The sequence below is a fragment of the Gasterosteus aculeatus genome, chromosome 17 (assembly GCF_964276395.1).
Source record: "Gasterosteus aculeatus chromosome 17, fGasAcu3.hap1.1, whole genome shotgun sequence".
NCBI classification, from domain to species: Eukaryota; Metazoa; Chordata; class Actinopteri; order Perciformes; family Gasterosteidae; genus Gasterosteus; species Gasterosteus aculeatus.
In genome coordinates, this window is record NC_135705.1 from 707,501 (window position 1) to 726,649 (window position 19,149).

Below are 19,149 nucleotides of genomic sequence, written 5' to 3' on the forward strand. Positions count from 1 at the left end.
CCTGAGAGGCCTTTGAACCCCGCTCACATAGGTCAGAGGTCGAACGGGAGGGGGCAAGCACCATAATGGAGGCCAGGCCTCCCAGAAAAGAGCACGACATCATAAATACGTTTCCGTGTGTTTGGGCTTCATGAGAAGGTGCCAGACGTATTTATTTGTTTTAGGGTTGAATAACTTCTTTGAAGTATCTTAATCCTAAATTATTCACCATTTGAAGAGATGTGATTTTATCTTCATCACGTTAAACATACTGAGGAGCTGGTAGCAAATATTAAACCCGGTATATGCATTTAAAAAAGAAACATGGTTAAATACTGACTCTGTCTATTTATTTACATCTTTCTACTGTTTCTGTGGTAAAATCTCTGTGTTACCAAAGAAGCAGTTTGTTGTCTACATGTGTCCATATGTTCTGTATGTGCTGCTAATGTTAAACAATGCATTTAGAACCTAAATGCAAACGACCATTTCGGCCTAAACTGAAACTGAATTAGTATCTTACCAGTCGGTCTAAAATCCATTAGTGTGAAATGCATTTTGCCATCCAGGTGATCATGAACCATCGAGTACAAACAGGACACAGACGAGACGGACGAGTCAAACCAGAGCTGTTAGTGTCCCGTGTCGCTCCGTACTTAAGTAACTTACTCTAAAATAGGCGCCAACTTCTCCGACTACGTCACGTCAAAGCCGCTGCTTTGGCTCCGATTCGTTGAACCTCCGTTACCTTCTTGTAGTTTCCTTGTTTCCTGTAGAAACGAGCGACCAGCGATGAAACTGCAGCTCTGTGACCAAATGGAGACAACGAGAGGAGGGAAGCGGGTCGTACGGAGGTCGCTGCGCCTTCGCCACGTGTGGAAGCGACCCGCGCTAATGATCAGAACCCCCGCGGGTGTTTGGGCCGTTCCCAGGGGGGACAGGGACACAGGGTCCTGGGTTCTCCCGGCGGTCTTTGTTGGCTCTCCGTGGAAACACAATCTCTCTGGGGCCACATCTCCATCCGGCCCCAGGAACCCGATCCCACGGGCCGCATTCCTGCCGACATCAGAATCCACTAAATCTAACAGGTACATTCAAATGAAATATGGAAATAGACAAATCACACGCAGTCCAAATGTTGTGCCTGTTTTGTGGATGCTGATATCTTTACTTTCTGCTGTGGAAGTTCTGGGGGGGAAATATGAGGCTCGTTGGACAAAGTGGGACGAGATGTGGGACAAGCCTTTAAAAAACAAACAGGAAGTCACGGAAACAGCTACTTCCTGTTAGATCTGATCTGCAGCTAATTTATCATTTACAAGCAGCTAATTTGTAGTTTACAAACCTCGTCGGATTAATTCACTTGTTTGTAAATATAAGTATGAATGTATATATATATATATATATATATATATATATATATATATATATATATGTGTGTGTGAATATATAACATGTATTTGCTCTGAATGTTGCTTTTATGTCTGTGAAACACACGTTTGATTGAAATAAATAAGCTCCGTTGACGTGATCGTCTGTGTCTTTAGATGGAATTTCATCGCACAGCAACAGAACTTGAATGAAAGCGATAAAAAGTGAGCCTCGTTTCCTCTTTTTAAACGCTGAAACCTTTCCTGTTAAAAACTGGAACTGTTGCTTTTCTTTCTTCTTCTTTCCAGAAGTTTCGGGTGAAACGAAGAGAGAAGGAAGGCGGCGTCTCTTCTGTTTGCAGAATGTGAAACGCCTGGTTGACAGATAAAAACGGAGAAGCGATTGGTAGCAGCTGTCCTGCGGCATTGTGGTAGAAATCAAACCACAGGTTTCATATGAGAAAGAAGATTCTGCACAAACCACATTCAGTCACTGAGTTACAGAATCAGCTGAGCTTTTGTTCGGTGACGGATTAACTCCCGCAACCTCGTCTGGGTCGAGGTGAACTTTAAAGAATGATGAAAAGAAAATGAGAGACGGATCTTCTTCATTTCGACCTCAAGACTAAAAGTCACATGTGAAGTAAATAATCTGAACTTCACTTTGTTTTAATCCTCGAGCACCATGTTTCAAAAAGTTAAACTAATAACGCGAGACATGTGAAACCTTCATGCTGTCTTGTTTCTGTAGACTCCCTTCACAAAACGCGTCTTTTAACCACTAAAAGAAAATTCCCTCAGGGGTTTTTCTGCCATTTGTTCGGTAATTTGTACCCTTCTGTCTCTATGTTTGAATCGCATTACGAGAAACGAGCCGCGCTTCGAGGCGCCGGGTGTTTCCACAGAGGCTCTTTGTGGTTTCACGCTTATTCTCCTCAAGTTCAATGAGAGCATCGCGGCGAGCTCGAGGTTCGAAAGTCAATGCATGTACACAGCCCCTGTATTGGATTGTAGTCCTCTGGTAATATAGTCATATAGACGTGTGTGTCATCTGCATAACTATGATTGTTTTCCATAATCTGAGCCAATGGATGCATGCAGATGTTGAAGAGAAGGGGCCCCAGTATTGAACCTTGGGGGACACCACATGTCATTTTCTTCAGCTCTGATGTGTAATTAACTACAGACACAAAGTATTTTCAGTCTTTAGAGTAGGATTCAAACCAGTTAAGTGCCGTGCCAGAGAGTCCTACCCAGTTGATTAGTCTATCCAGTAGTATGTCGTTGTCGACCGTGTCAAATGCTGAGATCCAGTAATACTAAGACTGGAATTCTGCCATTGTCTGTGTTTAAGTGGAAAACCTTAACAAGAGCAGATTCAGTTCGTTGGTGCAGTCGATAGCCTGACTGCAAGGCATCAAAACAGTTATATGCAGCCAGGAAGTAGTTTAGCTGTTGGAAAAACGCCTTTTCAATTATCTTACTTAGAAAAGAAAGGTTTGATACTGGCCTATCGTCTTTCATTGTTGTGGCGTCTAGATTAGCCTTCGTTAGGAGTGGTTTATTAACACCTGAGAGGAGGGATGTGTTTACAACTTATAGATCAATGGTCAAACAGTTTGAATATCTAAGGAGCAGGAGGACAACTTCCGATGTTGTATGATGTCATCTAGGCCTGTATGGTTGATTAAATGAAATTGTGTCATGATGTTTGAACAGTTATTCTGAGAATGGGATACAACATGTCCCGTGTTCGGTATGGAGGCACTGACTGCTTGTCTAAAGGAAGCACATTGATAGCAGCTCAGCAGCCACTGACACTGGAGGGTTGCAAACAGGTAGCAAATAAGGTGCGTATGATATTACTTTTAGTTATTATGTCAGTGAAGGCCTGTTCTAAGTTCAGAGTTATAATTACAAAGTCACGACAACCTTGCAAATAATTAGAGCTTTGGTGGTGATGAGGTGTGTAAGCGTGTGCCCCCTGTGGTGGGGGACGTCGTTGCTGAATGAGTCCAGGTCGCACAGCAGGTAGCCACACTAAGCAGCACGGTACCGTAAAACACACTGTAAACCCGCGGTACCTCGGGGGAACCCGCGGAGACGCTGCCCCCTGGTGGTCGTCTGCGACCCTTTGTGGAACCTTTAAGAGAAGCAATGACTCGGCGATGACCAGAGGAACCAGTTGTGCCCCTGTGATGGAAACAAAGATCCTTTAGAAACAATTAGAAAACAAGTCAAATCATTGAGACGGTTTCGAATGAAAGAAGAGTAAAAATATCTTGTCAAAATTTCTTTGGATTTAGTAATGTACTTTATTTAAAGATTTCCATTATTCCTTCAATGTTTATATATTTAATATAAATATTTATACGATATATATATATATATATACTATATATATTTTAAAAATGTACTGCAGCCATGTAACATTAGTCTCAGATAAAGTTTATATTACGCTCAAGAGATTTGGAACAGAATTCCAGATATATTTTTTCTGTCATTTTATTTTTGTCTAAAGAATAATTTCTTGTTTATTAGTGAAAAAGCCCCAAAAGACACAAACCGACACGCCGTCCAAAGCACTTTGCTGCTTTATTGGGTGAAATGAATCCAGACAGCTGATCACAGGCAGTTTGCACTCATCATCCTTTTTGTGCATCGAGAGCAACAGAACATTTTAAATGGGGGGGGGACAAAAACTGCAGTTTTTAACCTGTGTGAACGTTGTTTACTTAAATTACTCTCCGGCCTGAACCGTTCTACCCCCCCGCCCCCCCAGCAGCACAGAACTAAACCACATTGCCTCCTCTTAAGTGTACATCATCTCAGCCATGTGTGACATCTTCTTGGGGATGTAGAGGTAATACTCCATGTAGCCGGAAAGGTCCTCTATCGTGATGTCGTCGACGAAGGCCCTCGCCTGCTCGGAACACGAGCGAGGGGAGCCGGACGACAGCGCCGAGGATGCCGAAGGCGGCGAGGAGGAGGAGGCGGCGCCAAGAGTTCTGTGTGCGTCCTCGCCGCCCGGCAGGCTCCTCTCGCACTCGGATATGACGTCACGGAGCCCCGTGAAGGAGTACACCTCCACCCCCCGCCAGCCCCGACGGAGGGGCCCACAGCGGCACTCGAGCTCCGCCCCCCGTCCTGTCGTCTCGTCCTCGCCCTGAGGACCACAGCTCTTCTTCCAGGCACACGGGCAGCGGCCCTCTGCTGAGACGCTGCCGTGGCGCTCGGACAACGCTCGGAAGTCAGCAGCGTCCACGGCGCCGGCGGCCCGAGTCGCTGCTGGTGCTCCTTCTGCGGACTCGGCTCCTCCCCCGGCGCTCTTCTCCGGGTCGCTTTCCTCGCTCGACTGGCTTCCGTCTCCGTCCCGCCTGGACAACGCCGTCTCCGGTACCGCAGCGCGCCTCTCGTAGCCGCCGCAAGACCCGAAAACCAGAGGGGAGAGGTGGCCGACGGCGCCAGAGGGCGAGAGCTCCTTTTGGGCCGTGACGGCGGCGCCAGGGGCCGTCCTCCCGTCGCTGGGGGGGCAGGACTCCGGCGGCTCATCTAGGCGCTGGTGCTTTAAGCCGGCGCCGGGGGTGGACAGGGCGGAGGGCGGCGCGGTGCTGCAGTAGGTGAACTTTGGAGGGTGGAGGATGGGGGACTTGGACCGCCGGCGCCGCTGCGTCCTGGTTGCTCCTCTGGACGGTTTCCTCATGCAGCTGAAGGTGGAGGAAAGAAGGATGGAGCTGATCACACTACGCTTACAGAGTCTTTTATTAATAATGAATTACTGCCCCAATAGTTCCAAACTGACCTGATATTCAATTATCTATTATTATTTTATTCTTTGGCCTTTTTTCTTCACAGACAACATTTAGAAACCAGTGACTAATTATTTCTAGACGTTGTGTGACAATCAGAGAGGATGATATTTGAATCATATTACATCTGTGTTGGAGCCATATTTTCTGTTTTGGTACAAACCATTCATTTGTTTTGTTGGTAGGAATTCTGTGTATTCACTTAATGTATTTTATGTTCATATTTGACATAACTTCCTTTATGATTGATTAGATTCACCGGACGAGGATCAGCGGATAAAGAGGGGGGGGGCTCAGGCACGGGGGCTGGCTTTGGTTTGGACGGGACATCGGCAGTCTTTTGACCTCACGTTGTCCACTCTGTTAATCATGTTCAAATTAAACGACCAAATGCAAAACTTAAACGACGAGAACACGAGTATTGAGTGTTTTCTATGCGTCCTAAAGGAGACCACCACACTTACACCACCGTGCACAATAAAATGGATCTTCTATGTTTTTACCTTAAACAAACCAAAAGGTTTTTGACAGTCAATCTGCAGGTTTTATGTAAATGAGAAAAGCATATTAAAGTGTATTAAAACGATATTCTGCTCTACGGGACATTTCTATTTAAAATACTGTTCTCAGTGAGTTTCCTTTTTTAGTTGGATATCTCATCAAACTTGATTGCCTCCTCAGTCTCCGGCTGCGGCTCCACGTACCCGTGCCAGTTGTCCTTCGGACAGCAGAGTTTGGGCTTCGCTCCGCCGGCATCGAGAGAAGCGCGCGACGTCGCTCTCGGCGCCAACGCCTCCGACACACTCACAGCTCCGGGTAAACTGGAGGGAAAAGAGAAACGGGACGAGTTTAAGCACTTCATCGACACGTCCACCAACATCAATACCCGGCTGCGTTGGGCTTATCTAACCCGATATAACGCTTCAAACTCCACGACTTCTCCAACCGACAAACACACACACGAAGTGAGACAATACAGAGCGATATGCAAGAAGCGTTCAGTATGGCCGCGTTTGAACAGTTTACCAAAGTTTACCGTTACTTTTGGAGCAGCCGACAACAGCAAACATCTCCTGTCTGTTAAGACTGAACTGAACATGGAGTTTGTATGGATTAAAGTAACAACAAACTAACATAAATAACAATCAGGATCCATTCCTCACGTCTCCCGTCTCAGCGAGCTACGCGTCTCGCTCAAGTCACTCCAAGCGACGTACACATACTCCAAGATCTACTTTTTTATTATCTCGATCCAGAACGAAACGCATACAGCGCCCCGCCACCTGCTCGCTCAGGTGAAGGTCGCTGCTACTTACCTCTCGGCGTCGACCCTCAGCTTCTTAAACGCCGTCTGCAGCGTGTCCTCCTCGCAGTCCTTCCCTCCTGCCTCCATGGTGGGAGGAGGCCGCTCTGACCAGCCACCCAGCTGCAGACACACAGCAGTAAGTAGTGTCAGACGCAGGGATCCTCATAGTCTGGATCTTAAAAGCTATTTGTAGGTTTTAAAATCGTGCAGCTCAAATGTCAAGCGTACACACAACGCGTAACGTCAGTTAGAGTCAATGAAAGTCGAGCTACTGACAGAAAGGCTTAAACAACTGTGATGCACATTGAGCAGGATCGATCATTCATTTGAGACCGAAATATCAATCAGCTCTTGTGTTATTGTTCTGTATGGTGACACATCACGTGACTGGCTTGTGGTGAGACTAACACAAAACACACGGTCTGGATTCAAATGTTACTAGTTAAGCTATTTGTGCTTTGACTTTATGACCCGTGTTTATATCACTGCATTGGCAACGTTTACTTGTGAACAGAGGATTTAAGTTAATAAACACACCCTCACACACCCTGTTGGCTAGTGCTGGCAAATTACTTGAGCTGCTAAGCTAGCTAGCAGCAGGGACGGTTCGTTTATTTTGCTTTTTTATTTACATCGTTTAGAAAATAGACAAAGGGTGATACTCACGGTTCGGGATATTCTGGTCACAGTTAAGAGAGAGATGGGGAACCCGGCCCGTTTGGATGTTGATTAGCCAACTGACGGCTAAAGCTAGCTAGCTAACGGGCTAAAGCTAGCAGGCTAAGGGGCTAACGCTGGCTCTGTGCGACCTCGCCTCCGTTGCGGAGAAAACACGGAACTGTATATTGTATTATTTAAAGCGTTCTGGTTCCGCTCGGTACCGCGACACGAGCCGCGAATTCATTTAAATACCGAAAACACCGACAGCGATCGAGCGCACGGATGTTGGGGCCAAACGTTAGCTTAAATGGCGACTATTCTGTTCTCCTCAGCCTTGTTTACAGTCGCAGTGACTCTGCAACATCGCGCAGTCCTCGTGACGTAATCGGCCATAAAAAACCCACCGACGTCACTCTCTGCTTTTTGAAGGATCTACGTTAGATGTGTATTGTTATTTGTTTGCCAAATAAAATACATTAAATAATAATTAAGCCCTAAAGACACAATCAAAAAACGCTGATTATATTCTAAACCTAAATATTGTTCGAGTCAATCAAAGCTATTTGTATATTAATGCAAAAAAGTAGGTTGTATCATAATGAATTGTTGTTAAGTGATGTGCTGAATGTCTGTTCACAAAGCTCAATGAAGATAAACAATATATATATATATATATATATATATATATATATATATATATATATATATATATATATATATATATATATATATATCTTGTTTTACGAGATATATTTCTCCACATTCTTAGACATGGAAAATATTATTTGTAATGATTAACCAGAATTGGAAGTTTTCCTTTTTAAAAAAAATTGTATTCATTAGGTTATTTTTGTAACTGCTAAATTATTATTGTATCTTGTTCAAAAATAATCATTCCAAATTTAAAATGTCATTATACATTTTGAACATGATAAAGATTGGTTAAATTAATTGATTATATACATTTTACATTCATAAGTGCAAAGAAAAAGATAATTAATAGCTTGATGGATGAATGTATAGATCTATTTTGTCTTAAACTATTCTCTTATTTTTTCCTTCTTTTAATGGAAGATAAAAACAACTATTTCCATAATAAACAAACTTCTTATATAATCGTCATTATACGTGGAACGTGAGAAGCCTGCACGGGAGCACGTGGAAGGTCGTGGCCCAATCAGACGGCGCCAACTGGACGCTGCTCCCGGAACGTTCTGCCTCCGTCCAATCGGTGTAGAATGCGTGGACGGCGCTCGGAAAGAGAAACGCCCCTCGACCAATAGGGCGCCGACACACCGTGACGCAGCACCGGAACAACCGTCTTCACGCACGTCAGTTTACCGGCGTCTCCATCAAAGCGGCGAACACACAGCGGAGGGTTTCCCGTCATTAACGGTTTGAAAAACAAACGAACAGCCGAAGATGTTGTCGATAGGCGGGTTCTCGGTGGCTCTCGCGCTCGCTCTGTTTCCCGGTTCCGGTGACGCACTGAAAGAGGGGGATTGTGAAGGTAAGCTATCTCTGCTAGCTTCGTTTAGCATTATCCGGCTAGCCGCTAAACTGAACGGCGCGTGCAGCGTTTTATTTAAAGATGTCACTGGAAGTCTCGTGTGAAGACAAAGCTGTGTGTGTGTGTGTGTGTGTGTGTGTGTGTGTGTGTGTGTGTGTGTGTGTGTGTGTGTGTGTGTGTGTGTGTGTGTGTGCGCGCGCGCGCAGAAACCTCAGTACACAGCTGACACCAAGTTAACAACATAGATGCATCTTTAATAGGCTACTACGGTTTTTGTGCTATTTAAATCTGCTCATTTGATCCTGTTTCTATCATTTCTAAGAGTTCACTTATTCTCTAGTTAATCGCATGGCTTCATAAGCTCTGTGACACCTGAGCAATCCGCAGAATGCTTCAGGTGGATGTGTTCAGAGCCCCCACCCCCACAGCTGCCTCCGTGACGTGTCTTCCTCTTTGTTTCAGTGTGTGCGGCCTTCCTCGGGAAGTTCTACCAGTCGCTGGAGGGAAACAACGTAAAGTTCAACAGCGCCGACATCGAGCAGGCCCTCGTAAAGTTGTGCAAAGATGCCAAAGGGAAAGAAAACCGCTTCGTAAGTAGACAACACATTGGTTTTATGCCTTTTAAATATATTATTTTGGGTTCGGGTTATCGCCCGAAGTTGGCTGGGATAGACTCCAGCCCCTGTGTGCAGGATAAGCGGTGTGAAGATGGATGGATGGATGGGTTAGCGTTTGATACTCGTCCTCGATGGCGAATGACAATTCTGCAGGTTTTAAATTTTCATGCTCGGCCGTGATAAAACTTTTTTCGGGTCGTTTGTAGTTGTGAAGGAATCTAAACTGTCCATCATAAGACCTTTTTATTTCCAGTATGTCAGTTTTCCATGTTCATCAGGTAAAATTCATTCATTTAATTTCAGTATATTTTAAAAATAATTACTATATATATGTTACTACTCACTGTTGACCGGATCACACTTAAGATGAACACACGTGCATATATTCGTTGTTCTCTTCAGTTTCCTTTTCTCTCCGTCTACTTTGTTCATCTCCTGTTCTGCATTAATAAATAAACTAAACACATGCTAACGGTGCAACCCCCCCCCCCCCCCTCACATGACCAGTGTTACTACATCGGGGCGACGAGCGACGCCGCCACCAAGATGATCAACGAGGTGTCCAAGCCCCTCAGCCACCACGTCCCCGTGGAGAAGATCTGTGAGAAGCTCAAGAAGAAGGACAGTCAGATCTGTGAGCTGAAATACGGTGAGGACCAAACGCTACAGCTCTGCTTTACTATGTATGGAAATGTACTTCACAGAACTCGCCTCATTCGCGGGTAGTTTTCAACTCTGGCTCGTTGTCCTTTTTAAAGCCAATCAGCGCTGAGATGCTCCTCACGATATCAAGGACGTTCCGCACTACCGAACCAGACTCCATTCAGAAAACAAGTCATTTAAAAGTTTAGCTCCTCGTCATCTTAAGAGAACTAACAAAGCATGTAAAATCTGCATCATTATGTTTGCATCACATTTGTTCATTTATGGCAATTAAACACGCGACAGACAGAAACAATGTGCGTTTTCCTTTTTGTATCCAGAGGGCGACACATCACTAAACACAAAGTACTTGGACATGTTGGTAACTCTGTCCTTTGTGTGCCCTGTGCAGACAAACAGCTGGACCTGACCACCGTGGACCTGAAGAAGCTGAAGGTGAAGGACCTGAAGAAGATCCTGGAGGAGTGGGGCGAGTCCTGCAAAGGCTGCGCCGAAAAGTCCGACTTCATCCGCAAGATCACGGAGCTCATGCCCAAGTACGCCCCCGCGGCCGCCAAAGCACGGACAGACCTGTGAGCGCGGAGCCAAGGCAAGACTTTGGACTCGGACCGGACCGCTGAGGAAGAGGAGGAGTCTGTGCTCGCTGGTAATCTTCCCTTCCTCACAAGTATAGCTATCGGTCCTCCACTATATTCTCAAGTCAAGTGTCAAGTTTGTTAGCGGCGAGCAGCTGGAAGTCAAAGTCTCCGCTTCCTGTTCCACAAGTCTCCCCTTTGCTCCCCGTAACGCCGAGCAGCTCTTTCTGGAAGATTATTCACCTCCCAATTTCACCCTGATTTTTATTTTTTGCTGACGCCCCCCCGAGGAGGACGTTGTTCAGCTGATGCTTAAAATGATATGGACACATTATGCGAGTCCTGTTGACACAACAATGTCTTCACAATAATAACTGTGTGTGTGTATGTGTGTGTGTTGTATAAATCTAGACTTGAAGAAAAAGAATGAATGAGTTCAGCTCTTTTTGTTTGACTCTGTAGTTCAAGAGTAAAAAATGATCCCATTATGTTTAAAAACATGAACTTTTAGTTTTCTGTTCCTCGTTCATTTATTGTGTGTCGAGGAAACGATGAATACTCAACGTTGCCATTTGTACAAAAAGCAGTGAATCATAAAGGCGCACGCTGCGTAACGAGAACACCAGCTCTAATTCATTTAAAACACTCACTAGTATTTATCTTTGACCTGAGACACTTTTGCTGGTGTAATAAACACACACACACACACACACACACACACACACACACACTGTTTTTTTTGAGGATTTATTGCTTCTAATAGGTGACTGTTTTTTCGGGGGAGGGGGGTTGATCTGATTGTCGGATGGTAAAGTGTTTGTATCCGCCTGTCGATCACACGCAGCGTCGTCCAATCGGGAATCAGATCCTAGGATTGTTTAGAATTTACAGTAAAGAGAAATCTGGGTCTTTAACGTACATTTAAAGTGGTTGAATCTCGGTGGTTCCTGAACGTGCAGGAAAATAACTAGATATATATTTCCTTCCACGTGTTGTCATCACACGCACAGACACACACTTGTGTGTTTCAGAAGCGAGGATGTATATTTGATTGTGTGATGTACTCAAAAGAAACACGCAATGGTTTGTCTCGACTTGAACTGAAAATATGCCATTTGTTTCACAATGACCTTTTCTTCACGTCATTTGTTACAACTGTACGATTCTACTTTTTCAATAAAAAATGTAAAAAGGCCCGTGTGGATCTATTGAGTCTTCATTGATGACATGTTGCCTAGAAGAACTTTCTGTACGGAAATATTCAAGGTTTTCAAATAAATATGAATAGACTTTTGCAACAATGTGTTTCTTATTCCACATGCAGGATATTGATACAATAATCGCCTCTGAGATGAGGCATGAATGGAAAAACTCCTGTAAAGTACTTAAAGTAAACATACTTTCACTTGAATGTGTTAACACTCCGGTGTCATTGTAATTGTGACACTTCTTTGAATGTAATACTTTTACTTGAACCAAGGAGCTTTTGTATTGTGATACGTAAGGTTTTTGTAACCCGTCATGAACTGAGTTTGTGTCAGGAGCAAACGTTTACCATAAAATCTTTTACTTAATGTTAGAAATGTATGTACGATATCATAGAGGATCCTCCAGATAATCAAAATCCAGACGGCTTTCTTTATCGTATGTATTGCTTAAAAACAATTCTGTGATCCCATGTTTGCATTTAAAAGCGACTTCCTTCCAAGTCTTATTTTCTAAAAAAAACTAATTATTTCTCCTTTGTATTATGGCCATTTTAAACTTCTGTCAATCTCATTTAATTTAATGAAGTTTTATCCCAGCTCACGTCAGTAAGTGTATATAGTAACACAATTTCTGTACTAATACTGTTTCTGTGTCGTAGAAATGCAGCGCGCTACGTCATCACGTCGGCCGAAGACGCGTCATCGCGGTCTCCGCCCTCCTCGGAGAAAGCGCACATTCCTATTGTCCAAGATGGCGGCGTAGCTGCAGACCCTCCGAGGCTGACATGTTTCTAACCGAGTTTATGCTTTTATTCCGACGTATATGCAAACACCCAACGGTCGGCCCGGTAGCGTTTCTTTACCGGAGCCCCCAGCTGCCTCGTCGGTGTCGCTAAAGCTCCCGCAACACGTCGCCGAGGTCGGATTCCCGTCGCGGGCGCCGAAAAGTTTAAGCTCCATCATCCCGTGAAGATGAAGAGGCAGGCCGGGAGGGAGACGAGTCCGCCCAGGGCTGCCGCCAAACGGACGCGGGACCGGGAGAGCTCCCGGAGGGAGGAGCTGCCGCCTCCTCCGCCGCCGCCCCCGCCGCCGCTGGCTCTGCTGCTGGCGGAGAGCCGCGGCTACCACCGCAGGAGCCGGAGCCGGGAGCGCGACAAGCCGCGGCTGCGGGAGGAGCGCGCCGCCGCGCTGGAGCTCCACCACCGGCACGAGCTCAGCCTCCTCGGGCGTCCGCCGCTGCGCACCACCGCCTCCACCACCTCCTCCTCCTCCTCCGCGGAGCAGCAGCCGCCGCCCGCCGCCAGGCCCGGCACGCTGGAGTACAAGACGCTGCTCATCAGCAACCTGGGCTCGCAGGTGTCCGACGAGGACGTGGAGGACGCGCTGTTCCACGAGTTCAAGAAGTTCGGTGACGTCAGCGTGAAGCTGTCGCACACGCCGGAGCTGGGCCGCATCGCCTACGTCAACTTCCGGCACCCGGAGGACGCCAAGGAGGCGCGGCACGCCAAGTCCTCCCGCCTGGTGCTGGGCGACCGGCAGCTGAAGATCGAGCCCATGTACGTGCGGAGGCGCAGCGTGACGCCGCCGGACGCCGGCTACCTGCCGCTGCACGCGCCGCTGCACGCGGCGTACCCGTACCGGCAGCGCTCGCTCTCCCCCCCCGCGGGGACGGGCGGCCTCCGGGACATCCGGGCGCGCCACTACGCTCTGGAGACGCTGGGGCTCAGCAGGGAGAGGGAGCGGATTCTGGACTACTACGGGATGCTGGACGAGCGGGGGCGGCCCTACGGGTTCCCCCCCATGCCGGTAGTGGAGGACCTGAAGCCCGAGGACGACCAGCGGGCCACCAGCAACCTCTTCATCGGCAACCTGGACGGCAACGTGGCCGAGGCCGAGCTGAGGAGGGGCTTCGACAAGTACGGCGTCATCGAGGACGTGGTGATCAAACGGCCGGCCCGGGGTCAGGGGGGCGCGTACGCCTTCGTCAAGTTTCAGAACCTGGACATGGCCCACCGGGCCAAAGTGGCCATGCAGGGCCGGCTGATGGGGGGCAACCCGATAAAGATCGGCTACGGGAAGGCCAACCCCACCACGCGGCTCTGGGTCGGCGGCCTCGGGCCCGGGAACTCCCTCGCCGCCCTGGCCCGGGAGTTCGACCGCTTCGGGAGCATCAGGAACATCGACTACGTGAAGGGGGACAGTTTCGCTTACATTCAGTACGAGAGCCTAGACGCCTCCCAGGCCGCCTGCACGCAGATGAGGGGGTTCCCCCTGGGGGGCCCCGAACGGCGCCTGAGGGTGGACTTTGCCAAAGTGGAGGAGAGCCCCTCTCGGGTGTTCCCCACCGGCTACCAGCCCCCCGTGGTGGCCCCCTCCCACTACGACCTCATCGGAGAGGCCTACAGCCGCCACCGCAGCCTGGAGCGAGAGCTGCGGGGCGCCAGGGACCGCTCCACCCCCCCGCCGCCCTTGGCCCCCCACGCTCTCATCATCCCGCGGGAGAGGGAGCGGGCGCTGCTGGAGAGGGAGTACACCGCCAGCCCCACCCGCAGCCTGGAGAGGAGGGCCGGGGCCGTGGAGGCCTTTGGGCGGAGCGGGCGGGCGGCGCGCAGCCGCAGCCGGAGCCGGGAGCGCTGGCTGAAGGAGCGCGAGGAGAGGCGGAGCCGGAAGAGGAGCAGGAGCGCCTCCACCGACCGGCTGACGGAGGAGAGGGAGAGAGAGAGGGGGAAGGAGCGGGGGAGGTCGAGGGTTCGAGCGCAGGCAGGCGCCGTCACACCCGAGGCCAGCCCGGACCGGGCGAGGGTCCGCGCCCCCGATTCCACCACCGAGCCCAGGGACCACTCGCCCGAGAACGGAGGGGGCGGGCGACGCACCGCCGCCGCCGCCGCCACCAACGAAGAAGACCCGCTGCCCGGCCGCCACCACAGCAAAAGGTCTAGCGAGCACCTCAACAACCATCACCACAGAAACAGCGACAACGCCGCGTCTTCCCCCGCCGCCGCCGCCGCCGCCACCACCCCCGCCGCCCACGCGGACGCAGGCTCCTCCCCCCCCAGCACGCTCTCAGAGTTCGCCCAGGCCTCCCTGGTCAAGTCGTGGCACGGCTTCTTCGCCCTGAAGAACAGCAGCTTCCCCACCACGCTGTACCTGCTGGAGGGCGGCCCCGCCTTCTTCGGCGCCGTGATGCGCGACACTCTGAAGCCGCCGGGTCAGAACCGGCTGAAGATCGCCCAGCGGCTCCGTATGGACCAGACGCGGCTCGACGAGGTGTCGCGCCGCGTCAAGCTGGGCCGACCCGACGGCTACGCCGTGCTGCTCGCCCTGCAGGGGCCCGTCGACCGGCAGGGGGCCGCCCCCCCCGCGGAGCCGGGCCTGCAGGCCCGCCTGCTCCGCCACCTGGTGACCTACCTGCGCAACAAGGAGGCTGCCGGCGTGGTCAGCCTGCCGGGCGCCAAGGAAGGCGGGCCCGGCGCCATGCTGTACGCCTTCCCCCCCGGGGCCTTCTCGCAGCAGTACCTGCAGGCCGCCAAGAGGATTGTGGGTAATCTGGACGAGGAGCACATGGTCATCGTCATCGTCAATGATACTAACTGAGGCTTTGGGTTTTAGAAGCATGGCTGGTGCTTTTATTCAGAAACACGACACTACGTCTACATTTTGTTACTTTGTATCCGGACTCGTTTTAAAAGACACTTAAAGGATGTTAACGCTTTTATACTCGTACAACACTAAACCTTTTAAATGCTTGTTGACTTTATGTTTCCGTTCTGTGTATCTGATTTATATTGATGTGTGTGTGTGTGTGTGTGTGTATCTATGACACACACACACACACATTGAGGTTTTTATACACCGTGATTGTACTATGAACTGTGCTCTGGAGGCAAAAAAGAAACCTAAAGACTGAAAAGGTGAAATTCCCCACGACTGTACATCACAGAGCCAGCTGTGTTTTTATTTTCCATCAAATGAACCATTCCAGATGTTTCTATCTGAAAGGTGTGTGTGTGTGTGTGTGTGTGTGTGTGTGTGTGTGTGTGTGTGTGTGTGTGTGTGACTCCATCCACTAAAACATTATTTTGACAGAACAGACGCTGATGTTGGCGCCTCCCTCGGTTTCTAAGTCCTACTGTGATTCTGTTTAAAGGCTTCAGATTCGCTGCTAAATGTTCTAGTTAAAGATCTCGTGGTTTTAAAGTGGATGAAAATATTCCAAATACAGAGTTCACTTGTCATTTTTTTTTATTTGTCTAAAACGAGTTGTCTTTTCGGTTAAATGGCTGTTTTTGTGGATGGAGTCTGGTGTCTGACGAGTCGTCTCCTCCGGTCCTGAGAACCTCACACGGTCCCTTTTAAACCTGAGGAGCCCCTTGATGACCTCTACAGATGTTCCGACTGGCCTCCCTCATTCCCCCAAACGTCTTTCAGAGAGAAAGGGAGGTTTTAACTTTTGGTTCATACTTTAATTACAACGACACTCCCATCTGGATGAGAATGAACGCTTAGAATAAACAGCTGGAAAAGCTCCGTGCTTCTTGAACTAAATGAGAATGTTTAGTGTGGAAGATGATGTGATGTTTACTACATTTGTTTTAGTTTTTTACAAAAGCCAGGTTGGTTCTGTTGGTTCTTTAGTTTTTTTTCTTTTAATCCAACTGGACCAGAACAAAACTTTTCAGTGATGAGAAAAATAAAGAAGAATTGGACTGAAGTTAAATGTTTTTTTAAATGCTTTTACTGGTTGCAACTGTTATTATTGCAGATATACATTTCTCTTTATTGGTTATTCATTCTAAATATTTTTGTTTACATAATAAATGTGATGGAGTAAATGACCTTGGTAAAGAGCTTTGAGTGGAGGTGGAGGTGGCTACACGGAAGGTGCTTCTACGTCAGGCCTGTGGACCACGTCTCCTGATGTTGGCTGGGATTGACCCCCCCCCCCCCCCCCCCCCCCCAAGTTACAACAGGATAGAAGCGTGTATTTTTCTGTCCATGAGGTTCAAGTATAAGTACACAAATCAGTGTTGTAGTTGTGGTCATTGCTTTAGTAGGATGTAATTCTAGATATTACACCAGTTAAAGGCGTTGAAGTACTCGATTCCTGCATTCGAGTAAGTCGGTCAAGTTCACTTGTGCAGCTGTGTTGTATATTAGCAGTTTAATGTTGTACATTACGAGATAATGAACATAATAGAATCTCCTGATACTGGCGGTTAAATCCAACTCAGCATAAATGGATACACAGAACATTAAATAATAGACCTGTATTTGTTTGCTTTGGTGATTTGTTACGTAAAATGTGTTTCATGGTTTCAGCTACATGTGAAGATTTTTTCATTTTCCTTTTATCCAAGAATTTTAAAATCACATTCGATAGAAAATAATCTGATAAGATTATAAAATAAGATAAAATACAAATAAAGTGTAAAAACTAACTTCAAAGCTAATATTCAGAGAACAAAATGTCTCAATTGCCTAAATTAAAGTTGTAACTAAGTAAAAATTCCCCCCCAAAAACTAAAATCAGAAGTTTGTGTCCTCCTGAATATCCAAGATGATGTCGTCATTCTGAAATATAATCGCTAGTATTTCCTATTAATAAAGTCTGACGTCATGCTCCTACCTGCCCACCAGGGGGCGGCGCAGCCAAAGGAAACTAAACGGTTTCCTGTGACGTCAAAGCCTTTATTGGCCCGACGCGGTTCGCCGTCTATTGAGGGCAGAATATGTTGAAAGTCAAATATTTCAGAAGTCATATATTCACAAAATGTTATAAATGAAATATTTTGAAGATATATATATAAATATATTGAAAAAACCCAAATATACTTTAAAAAGTAAAGGTAAAAAAAAATCAAAATCAAAAGTAGAATCTCTTCAAAAAAAGTAGCAGTTAAATATGTTCACCCTTTGAACATTTTCTTTCTTGAAAATATCAAATTAAAGTCAGTTTAATGCTTGCTGCCAGTTAAAAATAAATAAAAGTCATCGTCTTTTTAGCCTGTAGGACGTTGGTGCCCCCACGTGGGCTTCTGGGCTCTATGAGACGTTTAGGAAGTTGAGCTCACATCCTGCTGACAAAATCTCCTCGTCCTCTTCAGTCTCTGTCACTATAAAAACGTTGTATTTAAAGTTGTCTTTAGGAGGATATTTCATCATAATGACACATTAATTATCCGTCAATTAGTTGATCAGAATGAATCCATACGTCCTCCATTCAGCTCCACTCCTGCTCATGTCCTCATGTCCTCATGTCCTCCCCCCAGTAACTGTTCAATGTGAGCCCAGAACAGCTGTTTGAACATCTACTGCACCTTGTGTGTGACAAACCTTTTATTCTGAAAGGCCAGCTGTCATTTAGCCGTCATCATTAACCAACGCTAATGAGCTTCTCATTATTCCTTCAGGAAATGGATCGTAAAGCAAAATAAAAGACCAAGTGACATTTTTTACTTTGTTTGGAGTCTGTTTCCTTTTCTTCTGCAGAAAATGAGACACAAGACGAGCGGATGGAAAAATAGATCAAAGTTTTCTGGCTGCATTTGGGGAGCAAATCTTAAGCGTCGTTGCACCCGATACTTGAATCAGCCTCATGGTGGCGCTGGAGCACAAGTGACAGTTCATGTGTGTGTGTGTGTGTGTGTGTGTGTGTGTGTCCTTGGGACCTCATACAGAAGAAGTTCTTCCCTTCCTGCCGTCATGCAGAGTCACATCCTCGTTCTTCATCGTTCATACTTACGTCATCACTTTTAAACACACACGGATTTGCAAGATGTTCTGACTGAAAAAAGACACACACACACACACACACACACACACGCGCACACAGTCCGTGTGGTCTTTATTTATTAGAACATGGCGCGATGCAAAGAAGAAACAGAGGGGAAGATGGTCTCCTTTCGTTTTCATGTTTGTCCGTCTGCTGCTGAAGCTACTTGTGTATTTGTAGTTGTGTGTTTAAATGTTGAACGCTGTTCACTTTAGTTTATGGCTCAAATTCACTGTAAGATTTTGTAGTTTGATTTCAGATAAAACCAATTTCTAATTATTCTACCAACAATACTCTGTACCTTTAAACCGATGTCTGCTTTGTATTCATGCAAATGAATGTGCTGGATGTGACGAAGCGTAGCTGATCAATTAGATAATTGATAACTGATCGTGAGCTTGCTGCTTCCTGCTGAGGGACAGCGATGTTGGACGTCGGTAAGTGATGTGAGCAGGAAGCATCCAGACCGGACCGCCGGCCCCTCACCGCCCCCCACGGCCCCTCACGACCCTCCACGGCCCCCACGGCCCCCACGGCCCCCACGGCCCCTCACGACCCTCCACGGCCCCCACGGCCCCCATCGCACCCGGACCCACCTGCCAAACTGCACCACGGACGCTTCTTTCATAGGTTGTTTTATTTGTTGTTGCATAGACATTAATTCAAGTTGGACACATGCA

The 19,149-nt window shown here is 47.4% G+C and overlaps 3 protein-coding genes and 1 long non-coding RNA gene across 4 annotated transcripts in view; 3 read left to right on the forward strand and 1 right to left on the reverse strand.

The window, feature by feature from the left end:
- LOC120815459 (uncharacterized) overlaps positions 1–1,832 on the forward strand; it is a 2,387-nt gene extending 555 nt beyond the window's left edge. Inside the window, exons 2-3 of the long non-coding RNA XR_013453273.1 lie at positions 756–1,067; positions 1,659–1,832. This is a non-coding gene — a long non-coding RNA (uncharacterized LOC120815459). The remainder of the gene's footprint in view (positions 1–755; positions 1,068–1,658) is intronic.
- A 2,093-nt stretch (positions 1,833–3,925) lies between these two features.
- On the reverse strand, positions 3,926–7,657 carry oser1 (oxidative stress responsive serine-rich 1). The gene is made up of 4 exons (XM_040170287.2): positions 7,131–7,657; positions 6,475–6,584; positions 5,863–5,979; positions 3,926–5,056 (listed from the first exon to the last, which is right to left on the reverse strand). Exons 2-4 carry the CDS (start codon positions 6,549–6,551, stop codon positions 4,162–4,164), a joined length of 1,089 nt encoding a protein of 362 aa, XP_040026221.2. The 5' UTR covers positions 6,552–6,584; positions 7,131–7,657; the 3' UTR covers positions 3,926–4,161.
- Positions 7,658–8,198: 541 nt separating this feature from the next.
- manf (mesencephalic astrocyte-derived neurotrophic factor) lies at positions 8,199–11,685 on the forward strand. Its single transcript, XM_040170290.2, has 4 exons — positions 8,199–8,634; positions 9,097–9,224; positions 9,759–9,900; positions 10,306–11,685. The coding sequence occupies exons 1-4, from the start codon at positions 8,547–8,549 to the stop codon at positions 10,488–10,490; spliced, it is 543 nt and encodes a 180-aa protein (XP_040026224.1). The 5' UTR covers positions 8,199–8,546; the 3' UTR covers positions 10,491–11,685.
- Positions 11,686–11,772: 87 nt separating this feature from the next.
- rbm15b (RNA binding motif protein 15B) lies at positions 11,773–16,529 on the forward strand. The gene has a single exon (XM_078092612.1). It carries the CDS (start codon positions 12,670–12,672, stop codon positions 15,289–15,291), a length of 2,622 nt encoding a protein of 873 aa, XP_077948738.1. The 5' UTR covers positions 11,773–12,669; the 3' UTR covers positions 15,292–16,529.
- The last annotated feature ends 2,620 nt before the right edge of the window (positions 16,530–19,149 follow it).